Source organism: Puntigrus tetrazona, chromosome 9, assembly GCF_018831695.1.
Source record: "Puntigrus tetrazona isolate hp1 chromosome 9, ASM1883169v1, whole genome shotgun sequence".
Classification (NCBI taxonomy): Eukaryota; Metazoa; Chordata; class Actinopteri; order Cypriniformes; family Cyprinidae; genus Puntigrus; species Puntigrus tetrazona.
This window is the reverse complement of record NC_056707.1, coordinates 16408499-16427080: the sequence shown is the minus strand read 5'-3', so window position 1 is coordinate 16427080 and position 18582 is coordinate 16408499. Positions and strand designations below refer to the sequence as shown.

The 18582-nt window shown below is 37.9% G+C and overlaps 1 protein-coding gene across 1 annotated transcript in view; it reads left to right on the top strand.

Annotated features, from left to right (window-relative positions):
• The first annotated feature begins 8306 nt into the window (after positions 1-8306).
• Positions 8307-18582, top strand: part of LOC122352003 (peripheral plasma membrane protein CASK-like) — an 85590-nt gene continuing 75314 nt past the window's right edge. The window contains exon 1 of the mRNA XM_043249466.1: positions 8307-8467. Within this exon, the coding sequence (XP_043105401.1) occupies positions 8409-8467 (59 nt within the window). The 5' untranslated portion in view covers positions 8307-8408. The remainder of the gene's footprint in view (positions 8468-18582) is intronic.

Below are 18582 nucleotides of genomic sequence, written 5' to 3'. Positions count from 1 at the left end.
CATAGAAAAACTGAAACTTTAGCAATTGCATGTATGTAGATTATCTAACCCAATAATATATTTAAAATTTTTTTAGTTTAGTATCTATAACTTAAATTTTAAGCACTGTAATTTTAGTAATTAGTGTGGGAATTTCATACAGGAACAATAAATAGTTTTTTGAATGCACTTGTAATTTTTAGTTTCAACTTTAAGATAGTCCCTCAAGGCATTCGTACTAATTTCTCTACACCGATATAATAATTGCTTAGGTCACTTTGTATGTCAAGGTGAGAGACAGCGGAGTATGTAATTCCACTGCCAAGATTTAATGAAAGCACCATCATGACACAAATATATTCTCCACATTTGCACAAATGCTGCTCTGTCATTTCAATCTATTATACTGTTGAAAAACACTGTAGTCTTTAGACTTTCAGATATTAAGAATTGCACACAGAATTACACTCACTTTTGATGTTTAAAATTAGAAAATTAAAATGTAGGAAAGTGTATCTGATGACTTTTACAGTGGTAAAACCTTTATAACCTAAAACTTCAAGATTTTACACTCTTTGATCATGTGCAGAACTTTTTGATCCCTAGCTGAACTGTTAGTACAAGGTTATTGGCTCTGTCTTTTTCTGTTTGGATGTACAGTTATTGGTCCACTTATAAGCTTTTTCTGAACGATTTACATGTTAGAAAGAGGAAATCCCAACCTCTAATGTATTGTTTTGTGGAAGTATTCTTTTTGCCTTCAGAGTTGAGTTGGAGATTTCACCCAAGGCATTACACACAGATAGAACTATTATGCACTGCTCCAGGAAATGTTCTTGCAGAGATATCACCTGTAGGCAAAAACGCTTGGGCAGCTAGACACTGCTGCAATGTTCAATTAGTTTTTAACAGTTCATTTAAAGTCTTCAGTTGGGTACAGACTTGTGACTTTAAGCACAATAAAATACAAAAATCGAATGTGGCTCGCTGTGGCGCTACTTGGGCTTGAGCAAAGCATTAATGACTATTTTATTTCAATAAAGTATTTATTGATATAGAGGTCATTGGCTCGTTGATTGTATTCTGCTTTAATAATCTGGAGCCAATGCTTCTAAAACAGAATTATTCTCTTTTTGTAATTGAGTGTGATGCTGTGACAGTCTACTGACACAGATCCAGATCTAATGAAAGCCTTATATTCCCAGTTTATGACGAGAAAGCAGGTGTATACCATTTATCACGGCATTAGTCTCAAAATTCCCACAAAAGTCTATTCACTTGCACTGATTGATGTCTAAACAATGGTGAGTGTTGCCACATTTTTCTGTGAACTGATGTAGTAGGATAAGAAGGTTTCAGAAGCTTCTTAATGTCTTGTACTCAAATTGTATGCACACCATCTGTGAGATGTATGTACATTGATGTAGCCTATAGATCTGGAGTAATGAAGGTATTCTTTTTTCCCCAAACTTACTGTGTATGTTATACACACATACCTACACACACACACACACATATATATATTGTTTGATTTTAAAATTTTGAGATCTATCAACTTAATAAAAGCTCATATTAGTTGCACATCCTATGCGTTTCCCTAGTAAAAATTAGAATAGGGAACACGTGTCTCCTGTTTAATGGAACTTTCCCAAAATATTGTAAAAATATTACAATGTATTATAATGTGTGGAAAAAACATGAAAGAATATTGTGAAGAAGTGTAGTATATGTAATTGCATGTTAATACATGGGGGCAGCACCCATGTAAGTCCCATTGATTCAACCCTTGGGCCACAGGGGTTGAATCATCAGATTATCCTCTGATTGGAAGTCCACTTTGCACCAGGCCTATTTGGCTTGTTTAACTTAGAAGTTTGTACTGTACACCTTTAAATTTCTGCAGAGGTTTAACAATCATTATAACGCCTGTAAGGTAGAAAATGATTTGCATTGTCAGTGTGGTGCATGTTTAATCTACATGTAAGAGGCGCTGATAGTACATGTCAGATCAGTCCTCCACCAAGGACCACAAAGCATCAAGGAAATTAGGTCATAATCAGCTACAATAGTCAATGAGATTTACCACTCTGGTCTGAGGCCTAGGATTGTTTTGTCACGACAGGTAATCTGGAAATTGCAAAAAAGGACTATCCACTCTTATTCAATAAAACATCATAGGATGGTCGTATTCATATGTATGGTCTTTATCTGTGATGTTTTATTTTAAATCCCGCCTCTGATCTAAGAGCAAACCAATTGCATTAGTAGATCTGGTCTTTTTATTATTGTATTTGGGTCAAATTATAAACCCCACAAACTATCTAAGAATTTGTATTAAATAATTTTTTTATTTGAATATATATTAGTGGTTATGCAATTTATTTTGGAATGCTAAAAGATCACAAATTTAAGAATCATTTTTGAGTGAACTTTAGCTCGTGGAGGCAGCTGGGTGTATCTTACGGGATACAACTCCAGTGCAAGTGTTTTTAAGACGAAGATGATTCAGTTCGATTCAGTATGTTCAGTTCAGTCATCATGACAACTCAGGCGGTTATTCCCAAATAGAAACCAAAACAGGTATCTGTAATACTTGAAAGTAAAAATACAAATAAATTAATATATTTGAAACTAAATAACATTCTGGCTTTTAACTGATAGCAACAAGAGCCTATAGTGAACTAAACTTATAAATATTTTGTAGTGTATTTTAATTTTGAAGACTCAAGTCATGTGCAGCCACAGATCTGAACACATTCATCAGTCTGTTCTAACACTAGGCGCTTGAGTTAAAGCTACATGAGAAGGTAAAAGATCAGAGAGAGGCGATGTTAGCAGTGCAGCCAATGTTTCTCCACCACAGTTCGACACTTTCTGTGTGTAATAAGAATGAAAAATTGACAGCCAGGCACATCAGGCGAGAGCTGCAAATTTCCCACCAGCAAATGACGGCTGGCTATCTCCCGTGCAGGGTGAGAAATACTCTGCCACTAATAATTGTTCTCCCGATATCTTTAGTATTCATACACCCAAGGGCATAATGGGCTTTGAGTTTGTTTTTCATTTTCTCCTACTTCCTTGCAGTGTATTGCGATGGTCATCAAGATCAGTCCACTGAAATAATTGCCTGTCTTCGGTGGGAGCTCATACTATACCTGCTACCTATAGTGTGTTTGTTCTTTCAGGAGACTGGCTGAGTGGGCATATTAAGATTGTGCTTTAATCCTGTGGCAGTTCTGGGCTGATCAGATCGTGATGGTCTCATGGAGTGGTGGAAACGGCTGAGGCAGCGCATGGACGGTCCACGATTGGCGAAGAGCAATCCATGTGGACCCATTAGAGCATTGCTGAAGAGGAATGCCTGCCAGCGTGATGTACAGAAGCACCAGTCATCCCTTTGCACATACGGAATAATTTGAGCTTTCGATGGGCGCGTACAGTTATAAAACCACCAACATTTTCTACCATGTTAATTCAGATGGCAGACTGACCAAACAGCACCCGGTTGAAGAGGTGTTCCAGATGGCCAAGAACTGGCACCAGCTGCACATGACCACTTTGTGCGCCTCGGTTGCTGAACATGTTGAAATATCAGCTCAAATGGGTTTTTGGTGCTTAATTCGGAAGAGATCCAGTGGCCAGGACATTTCTCTTGGGAGGTGCTGACAATAGAGAGAGGGGTCAGTAAGTCTTTTCTGTATGGCCAGCGAGGACCTGAGGACCTAGTTGATGCATCTTCTTCTAGACCTCAAAAAGCGCTCCTTTTTACTTGCTACTTTCCCGGTGAATATTTACAAAAGAAGTGGACCATTTGCATACATAATACAAGTTTTATTTTTAACTCTCTAATCTATTTTTTAAAAAATAATTTAAAGCTGAAAACTAAAAATGAGACAATATTAATCCTAAATAGAAAGAAATGAATAGAAAGAACAAAAAATTACTTAAAGTCAATGAATGAAAAAAAACTGAACATATAAATTTAAAGCGAATGTAAAATATGAATAAATGCTATAGTGAATTGTATAATCAACGCCACTAAGATTGAGGTCAAGGTTGAGAGGGAGATGTATTTTCTCAAAACAGCATATACTGTATATATTTTTAAACATGCATTGCCACTCAGTACATACAAATACTCTCTCGTGACTCTCTGTAATAAAACAGCTCACTCCTGAGACAGGCCAGGATGAAAATGCTGAGACCAGCAATGATTTTAAATCTTTGTTAACATTCACGGAATAACCCGGCAAAAGACTTGTTGAGTTGTGTTTGCTATTGACTGCCTATAGAGATAATTAGATTCAGTGTTCACTTTCCAGCTTGTGTTCCCAATTACAACAATACAGGTGGCAGCTCAAGCGTGTTTTAACTAGAGGAAGACTCATAGTTGGAAGTTTGCTTTCACTGCCGACTGCCGTATCAAAGTAACAATTGATAAGATTGTAACTGCTGTGAAAAGGCAATCTTTCTAACCCGATATCTTTGCATGTCACAAATTAGCTTTCATCCAAAATTGCTGATCATTCGCTGTGGTTTTCAGAGTGATAAAATTATCTAGAATGAATCTGTTCAGCTGTCAGAGAGAAATAATAGAGCTTTGAAGGAACAAAAACAGAAGAACACAGAAGACAGTTTAATTATATGAGTATGGGCAGTCTTTTAGCCTTAAGAGGATCATCTAAATCTCAAATATTTATTAAAGAAATTGTATTTAATCCAAATAAGCATATAATTGTGCATCAAATTAAGATAGCAAAATAAATAGACTTAATAGCTAGATTTACTTTACTTCATTCTCATTTATTCTATGCCAAAGACTACACATACTGCATAGCTAAATGTTCTTGTACTTTTACACCTAATGTGTGTTACTGCAAACCACAAGTGAAATGGAAGGCATCGAGTTACTCGGACATGCCAAATTCCATAGACCTTTATTCACTTCAATTAAAGGGATATTACCCCACCAAAATGAAAATTTTGCCATTAACCCATCCTCAGAAAAATAACCTGTCAAGGTCTAAAAGAGTATAAAGGACATGCGTCTGACATATAACCTTTTAATATAAACCTTGCTCCTCACTATGGGCAATATAATAACATCACAGTCTATGGCCCCTGAGGCAAAATAGAAGAATACCTCCCGCCATGTTCACATATTCTTTTTGCATTCTCTTTAATTACAATGTATTAACAGAATGTAACATGCAGATAAGCATTACGGCCTACTGGTCAACAGAAGAGAGCGCTCCTGCTGCTCACCACCTCTCTACACGCCTCAAACAGGAGCTTTACAGTGGGTAAATATCCACTACCTATCACCCATGTGACAAACGCACCAGGAAATACAAATCACAATTCAAAATAAAAAGACAAAGATTTGGTAGCTCTTAAAAATGTTTGGGGCAGTCAGTCTAAAGGAAGCAAGTTCGAGTCTCAGGCTTGAAAGAGAGGATTATGTAGGAAGAATGACTGTCAGCCCGCCTCCACCCCTTCAAAACCACGAGCTGAGGTGCAGGACCCTTGAGCAGGGTGCGAGACCCCAACTACTCCTGGGTGCCTACTGCTTCGGGTGTGTGTGTGTGTGTGACTGTGTGTGTGTGTGTGCGGCTCGTGCGTGCGTGCGTGCGTGCGTGTTTCACAGCTGAATGTGTGCACTTGATAGGGTTAAAATGCCAGAGCACATTTTGAGTAGGGAGTCACCATATTTCTTTACAAAAAGTATTCTCTTTGCTTTGTAATAATTCAGTTGAACAACTGACGGCAGATGGAGTTTTCTGATGATGTCTTTATCACTTTTCTAGACTTTGACAATTTACTTGGCTGTCAATGAGTACTGTCACAAGCCTCCCAGTTTTTCATCAAGTATCTTAAATTGCATTGTGTTCTGGCGACGAACAAAAGCTTTACAGGTTTAGAAATGTCCACTTGGGATTTATGACAAAGAAGTGATTCATGACATAAAAAATTAGATTTTGGGCTGGGTAACCCTTTAAAAGAACAGTTCTGAAAATGTAGTTTACATCCTCATGCTTGCCATAAAATGCAGACAAGTTTTGTTACACCATCAGAACAAATTTGGAGAATTTGGCTTTATAATATTTGCTCACCGATAGATCCTCTGCAGTGAATGGGTGCCATCTGAATGAGAGCTTAAATAGCTGATAAAAACATCAGATAACTGGAGATAACTTCATGGACATAATATTGCAGATAGAGGACTCATATTTTAGCTAGAAATAGTTTAATCTTCAATTTCTCCAAATATGCGGATACAAATTTTGAAGCTAGCTGACAGTCTGCTTGTGTTTATAAAGTTTTACAAGCATAACAAAACTAGTGATTGAAAATAGAAGCAAGAAGAGGTCTTGATCCTGATTGTGTGAAGACACAGCTGTTAGAATGCAGATCTTGCCATGCCCTGTGGTATTTTAAAAATCACCCAGGAGCTCAGACAAAACGTCTGCCTCTAGCACACACAATGTGCACTCTTTTCCTGCTGCAATTCACCTGCTTGCCATTGGCCAGAGAAGAGGATATCAAATGCACCTGAGGATACAAAAAATGTCCTTTACAAGTTCAGTTCTAGAAATGCATTGTTTGAAAAAATCAGCCACTGTTTAGTGTTGTCAAACTAAGTGTATAATAATTTCAAACTTTTATAACAATGTCCTATAGTAAAAAGTAACAGTTTAGCATTTTAGATAAGAAAAAATACGCGCAGTCATGTAGTTTGTTTTTGTATTGTGATAGTGTGTGTGTGTGTGTGTGCGTGCATGTGTGTCAGTGTGTGTGAATTAGTAGTATAATCTTTGAAAAAACTGCAGCTGAGTCAGCTGCCTTTATGCTAACATCAATGCAGGGCTATGATTCAACTGTTTTTAGGGACTCAGACTATAAATTTTACAATGAGAAGTGACTGAATGATCTCTAGACTGAATGAATGGACTCAGTGTACAAGAAATCCAGTTAGCTCCCAGTGTATCCCACCAATCATCAGCTACAGAAATCCAATACCCCAGTAATTCAAAGGCACTAATGCCAAAAGAAAGTGCAGACAAAACCAAGAGTAATACACTTCCAGTTTTCCTTTACATTGCTGACAGCAAGTCAGCATGCTTATATTTGGACTACAAATACAACTTATTATACCATAACGCCAACTTATTTTTATAATATATTACACACCCTTTCTTTTTATTTAAATGCATTTTTATTTTATGTTTTTATTTAATTATAAAAATATAAAAATGATGAGGAAGTATACAAAATAAATGAATGAATGATAACATTTGGATTATATGTTTTACAATAGTTTTTATAATATAATCAAATTATTATTATTATTATATTATTAATATTGAGGTTTTAATATTGCAACTATGCTTTAGCAATACTAAACATACAACAAATAATGTGACCAAGTACTGAAAGTTAAGATAAAAAATATCATTTGACTCTTCAAATTCATTTCTCTTTTATTATTAAATTAATTCCAGGTTACATTTTCTGTATTGTAGTATAACAAATAAGAGGTCAGAGATAAGGGGTAAAATGAAAGGGTAAAAATAAAAAGGTTTTAAAAAACTTCTAATCTAGCACTTTACTAACCCCGTATTAAGAAAACTGTCAGTTTTGGCTGATAAATTTTGAGACATACCTGGTCGACATTTTGGCTCAAGCCAGCTGGCGCTGGGGTGTGCAGGAATTCCGGAATACAAAGAAGTCCTGTCAGAACCATTATGGCGTGGGGCAATCTAGTTTCATAACCTTGAGTGGGAGGAGTTTGGGTTTTGTGGAAGCTGAGGCAGCAGCGCTGGAGTTGTGAGGGGGAACTGGAGCAACGGCGGCGAGCAGAGAAAGCCTCGCGCGCGTCAGCAGCGGAAGCCCACTGCGCGTGGGTAGAATGAGTAGAACCAACTGAACTGCGCACTTTAATAACAGCCTACATTTATATCCCAGAAACGGCGTGTAGTTCTTTTTTGGCCTCGACGGAATCGAGTTAGTTAGTTTGGCGTTAAGTCGACTTAACTCGCACTTGGTTCCGTGACTTCAACAGCGATTATTTTGGAGTTGTTTTTTTAACGTTTGAGATTACCCTCAGCCTCAGTGTGGCGGCGGGATTAAGGGGAGCCGGGGGAGAGGAGGAGAAGGTGGGGCAGAGTGAGGTCAAGCGGACCGAGCGCTCCACTACTGTCCGCCCGTTTCAGCGAACCACCAACGGATATTTTTCTTTCAGTAAAACCGACAGGAATCAATCATTTCTTGTTTGTCGTGGAATTTGGAGCAACAACGTCGGCTGTCAGCGATTCTTTTCGCGCCGCACGTTCCTGGTACTCTGAAGTATCCACGCCGTAATCCGCTGATATATTCACCGTTTGGACGGATTTTTGTGGGGAGTGTAAATTCCCCGGTCTTGTTGGACCATGGCCGACGACGACGTGCTCTTTGAAGATGTTTACGAGCTGTGCGAGGTCATTGGCAAGTAAGTGTCGCGGTTTGATCACTTTTGCATTGACACACGGGCGAATGCGATGCATCTGTAACTCGAGCCGAGTCTTTTGCATTTGTGTCTGATGTGCGTCCGAGTTGTCGCTGCATTTTAGGCTGTCGTGGTGCAGTGCTGCTGTCGAACATATATGACAGTTACACATGATCGTAACTCTTCAAAAACTGCATGTTGTCTGAAGCAGGAGGAATGGGAGTGGCGTGTGTGAGAGATGCGAGAAGTACTTTCAGCATTCATGCAGGTAGATGCCATTCACAACTAGTGTACGAGACCGGAGCGAGTCTGCGTTAGCCACATTTATTGCTGTCAGCACTGATGATATCTGCAAAGGACTGTGATGAATAAATCGAGTCGTGTGCATTGTTAGGGATGTCTACGTGTCACCTGGCGTTTAGGTGTTGTATCCAGAAATATCACGTTTGTGATTGCAGTCATGCTAGTTTGTGGTTATGTTATTGGTCATCGTTTTGGCCACTGCATGTCTTTTACACTGATCGGTCAGGGTTTTATGTCCTTTGAGTTCTGTCTGTCATAATAAGTTGGTTAATTTTAAAAACGCTATAATGGGCTAAAATGGGCATTAATTTTTCTCCCAATGTGCTGTAATTTGCTCCTACATTCAGCAGAGGTGGGCTGATATTGCTTTTGTATGACATATATGATGCGCTGTTTTTTTTTTTTTCTGAAAAATATTTAATCAATGATTTTAATATTTTCTTTCACTCTTTGACACAATAATTCTAAATTAAGCATTTTTCTACCAAATAGCGTGCATTCTGAGTATTTTATATGTATTCACATTTTATATTGTTTGTACATATTGTTATGCGACTCAATATCGAAAAATAATAAGTTGATTAATAAATATCAGTCATACCAATTATCGCTATTTCTTAAAACACACACACACACACACACACACACACACACATATATAATATAAATAAGTGTTTTTAGTAGTACTTAGTTGAACCACATTTGTGGTAGTGTCACATCATTGCAAGTACATCTGCATTCAGGCTTAAAGTAATAAGAAATGGACATTTTAGGGAATAAAGCTATAGGATCTAACACCATAGAGATTAAAGTTCTTTCTGATTTAATGCTTTGTTAAGCCACATTACAAGTTTGGTGACTTTTGCTGTGGTGAAGGGCACAGCACATGTATCAACAGGCCTGGAACCTTTTATATTAAACTGAAACACAGTTATCTTACTCTTATCGAGTTATAGTTGTACTTATGGGGCTGTTGACTATTGTTGTTATGACACAATCTCATATTTTTGTGTTATATAACCAGTTTTTCTCCAGCTGCCACCGATGTGCAAGTGTTTGCTTGATTTTGATGTAAAGACAATAATGCATGTACATTTCAAATACCATGCAATTAGAGCTCCTACATTGGTACTCCAGTACTCAGAGTTTGTAATTAGAAGCAGTTTGGTACATGTAGCTGTCTCATAATAGCAGAAACAACATATAGTTAGGATGTGCGTTGCGCGTGATTCTACTTAAACTATATTTTTAGGGCACGTTATGAAATGTGGGCGTAAAAAATATTTAGTAATCAAATAATGGAAAGTTTGTTTATGATCTGCTTTCAGTAACGTATATGTTGATACAAGGATATATTTACCTCTGTTGTTTTCAAAGAAAATACCTGTAGTACTGTAAGTTTGTTTATAGGCCTTGGACTTACTGCCATGGACTGATTTCATTTTCTTTCCATGTGATGCCCACATACACACACACAATTGAAATCCTTTTGTCTGTCTCTGTGGCTTGTCACTGTCTGTGATCCACTTTCTTGTTTCATTGGCCACCCCAGGCCTCATGCTGGTGTTTGGAGGTAAAGAGGAAAGAGGATGCTGTCCATTAAGCAGATACGCTCCCACTGACGCTGCTTCTCTCCTAGGCCAAGTTCTGTAAGCTCAATAAAAGATGTGTGTGCCGGTGTGTGTGTGCTGTGTTTATGTCTGTTATTATAAACGGCACAGATTGCTAATATAGCACAGGACAAAGGGTCAGGATAGATGACCGAGCCAGCCTGCAGTGCCATATTTCACTGTTATATTTTGTCTGGCCTCTCGGTCTGTTTGTAAAACACTGAAAGCTGCTGCTACCTTCCAACTTGCAATTTATTTTGTGTTATTCAAAGCAGAACTGACACATTTATATTTATTTTTTGCGTTCTCGTGTTCTGGACAGATGTTTTGGGAAAATAAAAACTGGAAATCTATTCATTGTTTTGAGTTTTATGCTCTTTATGGCAGATGGCTTTGCAAACTATTAGGAGTGGGCACTAGTAGTTTGCCAAAGCGCAGAGCTGGATTTAGTGTCTGAATTTGGCTCTGTATATATTGTTACTGGTCATCTACTCTAGTACTACTTCCAAGTGGTGGGCTTTAAGCAATCTGATTGAGATTTGCTGATGCATGAAACCGTCATCAAGCAGCCTGAACAAGAGTTTTATGCCACAGTGTGCTGCACAGCAGATTTAGCTGCATTAGACCTGACAGTGCAGCAAAACACGATTCAAGTGTTTAAAGTCTTAAGACTTTAGTGTGATTTAGCCTAGGAACGTTTTCACACATCCAGGTATTTGATATAGCATATTTGTCCTCAAGAATCTTTTTTCATACAGCTTTCTTTTGTCCTCTGAGAGCCATAGATAACTCTGTCATGGTTTCCTACAGGTTAGTCCCCACTGAGCACAAATCAAACTATACTCCAGTCTCATAAAACCCCCAGGATTCTGGATCCTGTTGAGAAAGGACCATGAACCAGCAGTAATTGACGTTCGTTTATCCTCAGCTTCAGAAGAAAATGTTGTAATAAGGTCCCTCCCACACTTCACCTCAACCCCTCAAAACGTGTGTTAACGTTCAATAACAGCATACTAAGTATGTTGTGTTTAATAGTGTTTTTATGAAGAGTGTGGGAGGGGGTGGTAATGAGTCAGTAAGAGTGTGTCACTGACTTTGATTCGAGGCTGACTGACACACTGACCCAGATGAGAGGGTAAGATCACCGAATCCCTTGCTTGAGCATCTAGCTTTGAGCAAAATGTTGGGAGTGTGATTACGTTTGACAGTGTTGTGACTTCCTTCAGCTTTGTTGTTATGAGTTGAGTTTTGGCAATCTGTGCTGTAGTGGATGTGGACAGTAGGTTGTTTTTTTTACTGAAGGCATTGTCCCTCTTTTATTTGGTTTTACAAAATGTTACGTTCCGTTAATCTCATTAGGTTGCTGTGTGTAATGAAACAAGAACTGAGGCAGATTCCACTGCATTTCATCATATTCCTTCTTCCAGCTCACATTGTTTTGTATACGTGTTTGATTTAAATTTCTTTTGTTTTCGTGGACATACTGGAGTAGTTTAAAGCAGCATTGTTAATGTAGGAAAAATGTATTTATCAACAGATGCTGGTAGTCTTTTCGAGGTCATACAACTTTTGGATTTTGTACTTATTTTTTGTATTGGCCTTCTTAATTAACAGAAGTGCTAGTTCACTCTTGTAAGTATTGTGTGATAATTAATATTTGTGTAATTAAATACATTTTACAATGATTGTATGTATATATATAATATATATATATATGTGTATATATATATATATATATATATATATATGTATATATATATATATATGTATATATATATATATGTGTATATATATATATATATATATATATATATATATATATATATATTGCACATTTCGTCAGTAAGGCCGGTTCTTTGATTAGCTGTAAAAGCCCATCACCTGTTATAAAATGGGACGCCAGTTAATACACAGAGTTGTAGTTCACTGACAAGCTATGCAGTATCGCTTTCAGTTTCGCAGGGGATTCATTGGGGTAGTTTGTCAGTGATCTACAGCTTTGTGTATAAACTGGCGCTCCATTTGAAAACAGATGATGATGATTACCACAAATTAAAGAGCTGGCTTTACTGACAAGATGCGTATACGCAATATATAGATTGATATATATACCGCCTAGCCCTATTAAATTATTATTAAATTATTTCAGATCATTACGTTTTCTTTCTATCTCTCTATATATGTGACCGTGTATATGGGTGTGTATGTATATTATACATGCTAGGACTGCGTGATAAATATTGTGCGACAGTTAATGATCATCTTGCCAGTAAATCTGGTTCTATAATCTGTAAATGCCATCACGTGTGTGATTTTTAAATTGAGCAACATTTACTTCACAGAGCCGTTGTTCACTGACAAGCTGTGCAAAAACACTCTGATAATGGAAGCACAATATTTATCATGCATCCCTAATATAAGCACAGTATTTTTGTGTGTATTGGTGATGTTAAAATGTTGGTTTTGAGTCTACTCCAAATTTCCATACCAGAGACAATAAAGAATATTTGATTTGATTTCATTACATTAGACCTTTTTTATATCAGCATAGGAATCACCCACCAAAAATAATTTTGTTCAGCAGTACCATTTTCGTGTCTCAGATCTTGTTTGCCTAGTTTGCATAGCCCTTATTTAGACCGTCATGTTTTTAGCGTTAATGTTCCCTGCTTTACTGATAAGACAACTGGCTCTCGATTCTGTTTAAGAGATGCTGCATAGAGCCAAATGTACTGACAGTCCTTTTTGGGTCACCAACTTACCTTATTAGGCAGATGCTGTTTGATTGCCTATTCAATACTCATGGACTTTAAAGATGCCCCTTGTGGACAATTCACTTGATTTTGTGACATTTGAGATGACTGATGGGCAGCAGAGGTTCTAATATTTCTTTGTTCCTGTAAAGGCTAATGCTGTGTCTGTGGGCAGAGGACACAATGTGCTTCTCTTCCTTACCTTCCTCTGCTTAACCGATGAGCTATTGAGACCATGAGGTAGGCAGGCTGTGCTCTTCTGTGGACTGCATGTGCTGCCTATTACTCATTCTCACAAAATACAGCATGGACCCATGTGAAAAACACACTCATCAGCCTGGCCACAGTCAGGGTTTGTGTCTGAGCACTTTTCTTGTAAACCTTCTTGGAGTTCCCAAGCTGTAGCAATTTTAACATACAGGTTTTACATTGTCCTGAACACCAGAAGTCTAAATATTGCCAATGATAAAATTAACAAATGAAAATACTGCATGTCATTTTAATCCCATTTATATGCCTTTCTTGATAATTCTCTAAAGAATGTTGTTATTTTTTTAAGTTCTTTTTTCTGGAACAATAAGGTTCTTGTTCCATTAAAACTGTCTCCTGTGCTTGCTGGAAATGTGTTTTCTATTTCACTATGTTTTAGGCCTGGCCATGAGAGCACTGAATCATCTGTCTGCAACACTAGGACAGGCATGCTTCAGTCAGAATGGTAATGCAGTATAAGTGTCTAAAGGTCTGTTAGTGTTATTTAAAATGGGAGTAATGGGAGCATATTTTATTTTACTTTGATGATGATACTCATAATTAACCTGTATCACATTAACATAATGGTCGTATTTGTAGTCTTAACTACATGTGTGCGAGTAATCTTTGCCACTGACCTTAAGAAACTCAGATATAGGTGTTATAAAAGGTATTTTCACAGTAGCCAATTATTTATACACATCTTTGTAATTGTGTGCCTGTGCTCTTAACATTATTTGCTTTTTTTGTTGCACTGTTTAACATGATGTTGTGCAATTGATATCCTTGTTGTATTATTTTTATTTCATTATAATATTTCCTGATGAAACAAAGCCCTTTATATTATTTTACGAAAGAGGACATTTCTAGCTCACCTGTGAGACCAGGCGTGAGTCTCTCTCTCTGGCTCTGTGTCGGCTTTAGGCTCATTCTATCCCCCTGTCAATCACAGCCGTGTCTACTGCCCCAGAAGCTGCTCTCTGATAGACCCCAGCCCTTATCTCAGTCTGGATGCTACACACGACATTTGCCTTATTGACTCTACACAGACAGGCCAAACTGACCCACTGGAGTTGCTGAGGCAGACACTACCATTTTCAGCTTTTATAAATGTCTTTTCCTTTTTCCCCTTTTCCTTCTTTCATGGTGGGCCTTTTGAACTGAAGTCATTTCCTGCTGCTTTGCCAAGATACACAGCAGCCTGGGCCGGCAGCTCTAAAACGGCTGGCTTAAATTGAACTATATTTCCTAGGTAACCACTCAGCACTATTTTAGTGCAGCAGTGAGTCAGAGGCAAAGTGAATACAGTAGACCCTGACCTGAAGTGGTGCTACGCTTTGATCAGGTATCTCACAATGACAACCCAATGTGAAGGATGTCAACTGCAGGCCATCTATAATGGGAATTGTCCTTTATGAGGGTAACACCTGATGTTCACACGTTACAAGGAAAGTGAAAGTGCTGTGGCCTTAATCCTGTATATGTGTGAATCATATATTATTATAGTTACAGCTTCTCTGTGGACCATGATAAGAGGAAGCACACTAATGCTGTCCCTTTTGGCCAGCCACAGGTTAGGGGTGAAGTTGGCAATGTCACAAAGTAGTGTTCATATTAATGTGAATCAAATATATAGAGACATCACACTTTTGGTTGAGAGAGATTAAAAATGCTAGGTTGTTTGTGTCATATTTCATTTACATAGTGTTTTGTTTTCAGGGCAGGACTGGACAGCTTTGACCCTGGTGGCCACTGAGTTTAGCACCAATCCTAGTCAAACACTCCTGAACAAGCTAATAGTGTCTTTGAGATAACCAGTATTCTATATGCAGGTGTGTTTTATTAGTTTTGTTAGTTGGAGCTGAGCTCTGCAGGACGGCAGCTCTCCAGGGCTGAAGCTTCCCATAATCATAAAGCACAGAGGATTTTGCAGGGTGTACATACTTTACATTACATTGTTTTTTGTGATTATTAGTATTAATGGGGGGTTAATAGTATTAATGTTTATTAGGTTAGCATGGTAGAATCACTGTAATGCACAGCCTCTTGATCATGGCTCACTGATAATTACAGGGGCTTCCATGTAGCTTGTATAAGAGCTTTTCAGAACTGGCATGAGATTGCCATTGTCTTTTGTATGTGAGCCACCAGTTAGCCCATATGGAGAAGATCCCATCATTCCCCATTACTTGTTTCCCACTTCCATCTGTCCTTCTGTTTGTCCCTCCTTTTTTTCCTTTCCTTTTTTCCTTCTCCTTCTTGTCCTCTTTTTCTCCCTTCAGGCCACCTGTCTCACAGTCCCCTCTCTCCCATCCTATATACCATTTTAGTCATGCCTGCCCCTCTCTAAGTTCCAGTGTTTCTTGATCATGTATGATGTGCATTAGGTTTGTACCCCAGCCCCATCCGTCATCAGATCAGGTCTCAGTGGTGTAAGCACAATTTGCCAGCACTTAAACTGGTCGTAGTTATTTCATAGGCTGTTAAACACCAGACGATACAGAAGATGCACATTCATATTACTTTTCTGATCCTAAAAACAAGCTATGCAATTTGCCACAACACTGCATCTGTTAGCGTACAGTGTTTTGTGTTTACAGAACACTGTAAATACAGGACAGTATTTATTTCTGTAAATACCGAAATAACCCCCGATATAATATACAGTGACAATATAATATACTGAAATTGCTCTCAAAAAGATTATTCTGCTTTAAAGTTTGTAGGTTAACATTGCAGTTTTGTCCTCCCCTGTGTCCTATTTTCAAGGAGAGCTTGCTCAGACTTCATGATAATTGTGAAGTACTGATGCCATGTGATGATAAACAGCTCTGTCTGACAATGAAAAATGTGACTTCAGTTCAGTAAAGAGCTGAATAAAATATTCAGTCGGGTAGGGACTGCTTCTCTTTATGCTGAAAGTCAGATAAAGGATGCATTATATTGTGTATTTTGTCTTTCTGTGGGTCTGTCAGAATACTGTGACCCGCGACTTGTATTTTCCTTTGAGTATTCGAAAGAAAATAATATTACAAAACATTCTGTAATTGTACAGTAATTGTGAATACCCTTAGCGCCTACAGTGAGACAACAGTTGTACTCTCCTGGGAAAATCTCACAGATTTTTGTTTATGAATAACGATTTCATTTTATATCTCTCTGTCTGTGTTGCGCATCCATCTAAACGCTTTGATCGCACTGTTTTTTTATTATTACACAGTCATGTTATTTTTGGGCTGTTTTGACTGATTTACAGGCTGCCAACCCAAGCAAACTCGGGCCAATGTACAATTCTGAATCATGCGGTGAGCAGTGCATTTTGGGAAAGTACATACTTAAATCACTAATTGTAAATACAGTAGCATTTTAGGTCTTGGTCTAACTGCACATAAGCTGTAGGGTTATCCAGATTAAAATCAATTGCTTGTTATTCTTTGACAGCTGTATTGCATTTTTTTTGTGATTCAGGGAACTTTCATATATTTTTCTGACTAAGTTGAATTGTCTGCCACAATGTACTTTACTTTGTTGAATGTACTGAAATTCAACATAGTATAATGCGTTGTGGGAACTGTTTTTCCACTTGAGACCCCCTTCCCCCCATTGTGTTATTAATATGCTTCCACAAAATTTACAATTTGCACTTGCTGTCAGGGGTGTTTCTTGTGTTCAAAGATCAGTTTTATAGCTTTAATAAAACACTTGTCACTGACTGAACGCCGTAAGTAAATCAGTCACCCTGGTGAAAAGCTGCCAGCCTTGGAGATGCAATAAAGAAATAGAGAAAGGTCAAAACTCAGTAATCATATCTTTTTTCTGATAACCTTGAAACATCCTTAAAATATAGTGGTGGCCAAAAATTTTAGAACACGCATTTCAGTTTACATTTTCAAACATTTGCCATTAATTTTAATAATCCATTGAGGTTTTTGTTTGCACATGGAGTCTGGCAACAGCCGGATTGACAGGAAGAAACAAAACAAACCGAGAGACACTAAATCCAGAAAAACTGTGGCAGCATCTTTAAGATGGTTCAAGAAACCTACCTGCAAAGCTAGCTGAAAACTATGCTCCTAGGTCAAAAGCTGCTTAGAACGCAAAGGATGTTGATTTAATTTAGTTAATAGAAGTTCACTGATAATCTAATAATGACATAAAATTTAACTTAAAATTTCTCATGTTATAGCATTTTTACACAAGTGACTATAACTCTTAACAGGACTGTAGTTTGGAGGGAGGTTTCTAGAAGCATATTGAAGATCTTGTCACAGTTCCTCTTGATTTAGTGTCTATCGCTTTGTTTAGTCTCTTCAGACAGACTGCATGATGATGAGATCACTAGCTGTTGTGAGACTCCTTGTGCAAACAAAAATCTGACTGGATTATTACAATTAATAGCAAAATGAATGTTTGAAAAATGTGAACTGATATTTCCTACTGACACACTACAGCAAAAGATAGCTGGCTTAAAACCATTTTTTAGCTGCTGATGGCTGATTGTGTAGCGCTCGGTTGATCCATTTCTGTGACTTGGCTAACTCCTGATAACGGAGGATCCTTGCAAGACCCCAGATAGCGACAGCAAATTGAACTGCTTAATGTGAAAATTGGCAGGGAGTTTTCACACTAAAATAAAGACTGTAGCAGACGCTGTCTGTCTCACTCAATCAGCACCTTTGCTAACACTTCCTAAAGTTTCTTAAATAAGTATAGAAACTCCAGGCTTTCCTAAGAGCCCTAACCAAACTGTTTTGCAGTCCCCTTTATCCTCACCCTCTGTTATTAATATGGCTTATTTAGATGTGTATTTATCTATTTATTGTGAAAGTGCCTGCAGATATAACTTTAGATCCTCTTACGGGGAGAGCGGACTGAAATTATTTAGCACTGATCCCCTGGGCACTTGCTTCCTGTCTGGAATAGTGATTCTTCAGGAAAAATGGGCTGTAATCTCCTGCCTCTTTTACTATCACGACAATCAGAGCTCAGTCTGAGTGCAGATACTCCAGGACTCACCATCAGCTGACTGAAGAATGCTAATAAAAAGTAGTGAGTTTTACATGCCGCATGGAAATAAAGTTAATTCTCTTAGCTTAAACTTCAGTAATGAATCATCTAAACCAGGGGTCTTCAACTAAAATGGCTTGAGGTCCAGTTATGAACCCTCCCTACCAGCTGAGGTCCGGACAATTATATATTGAAA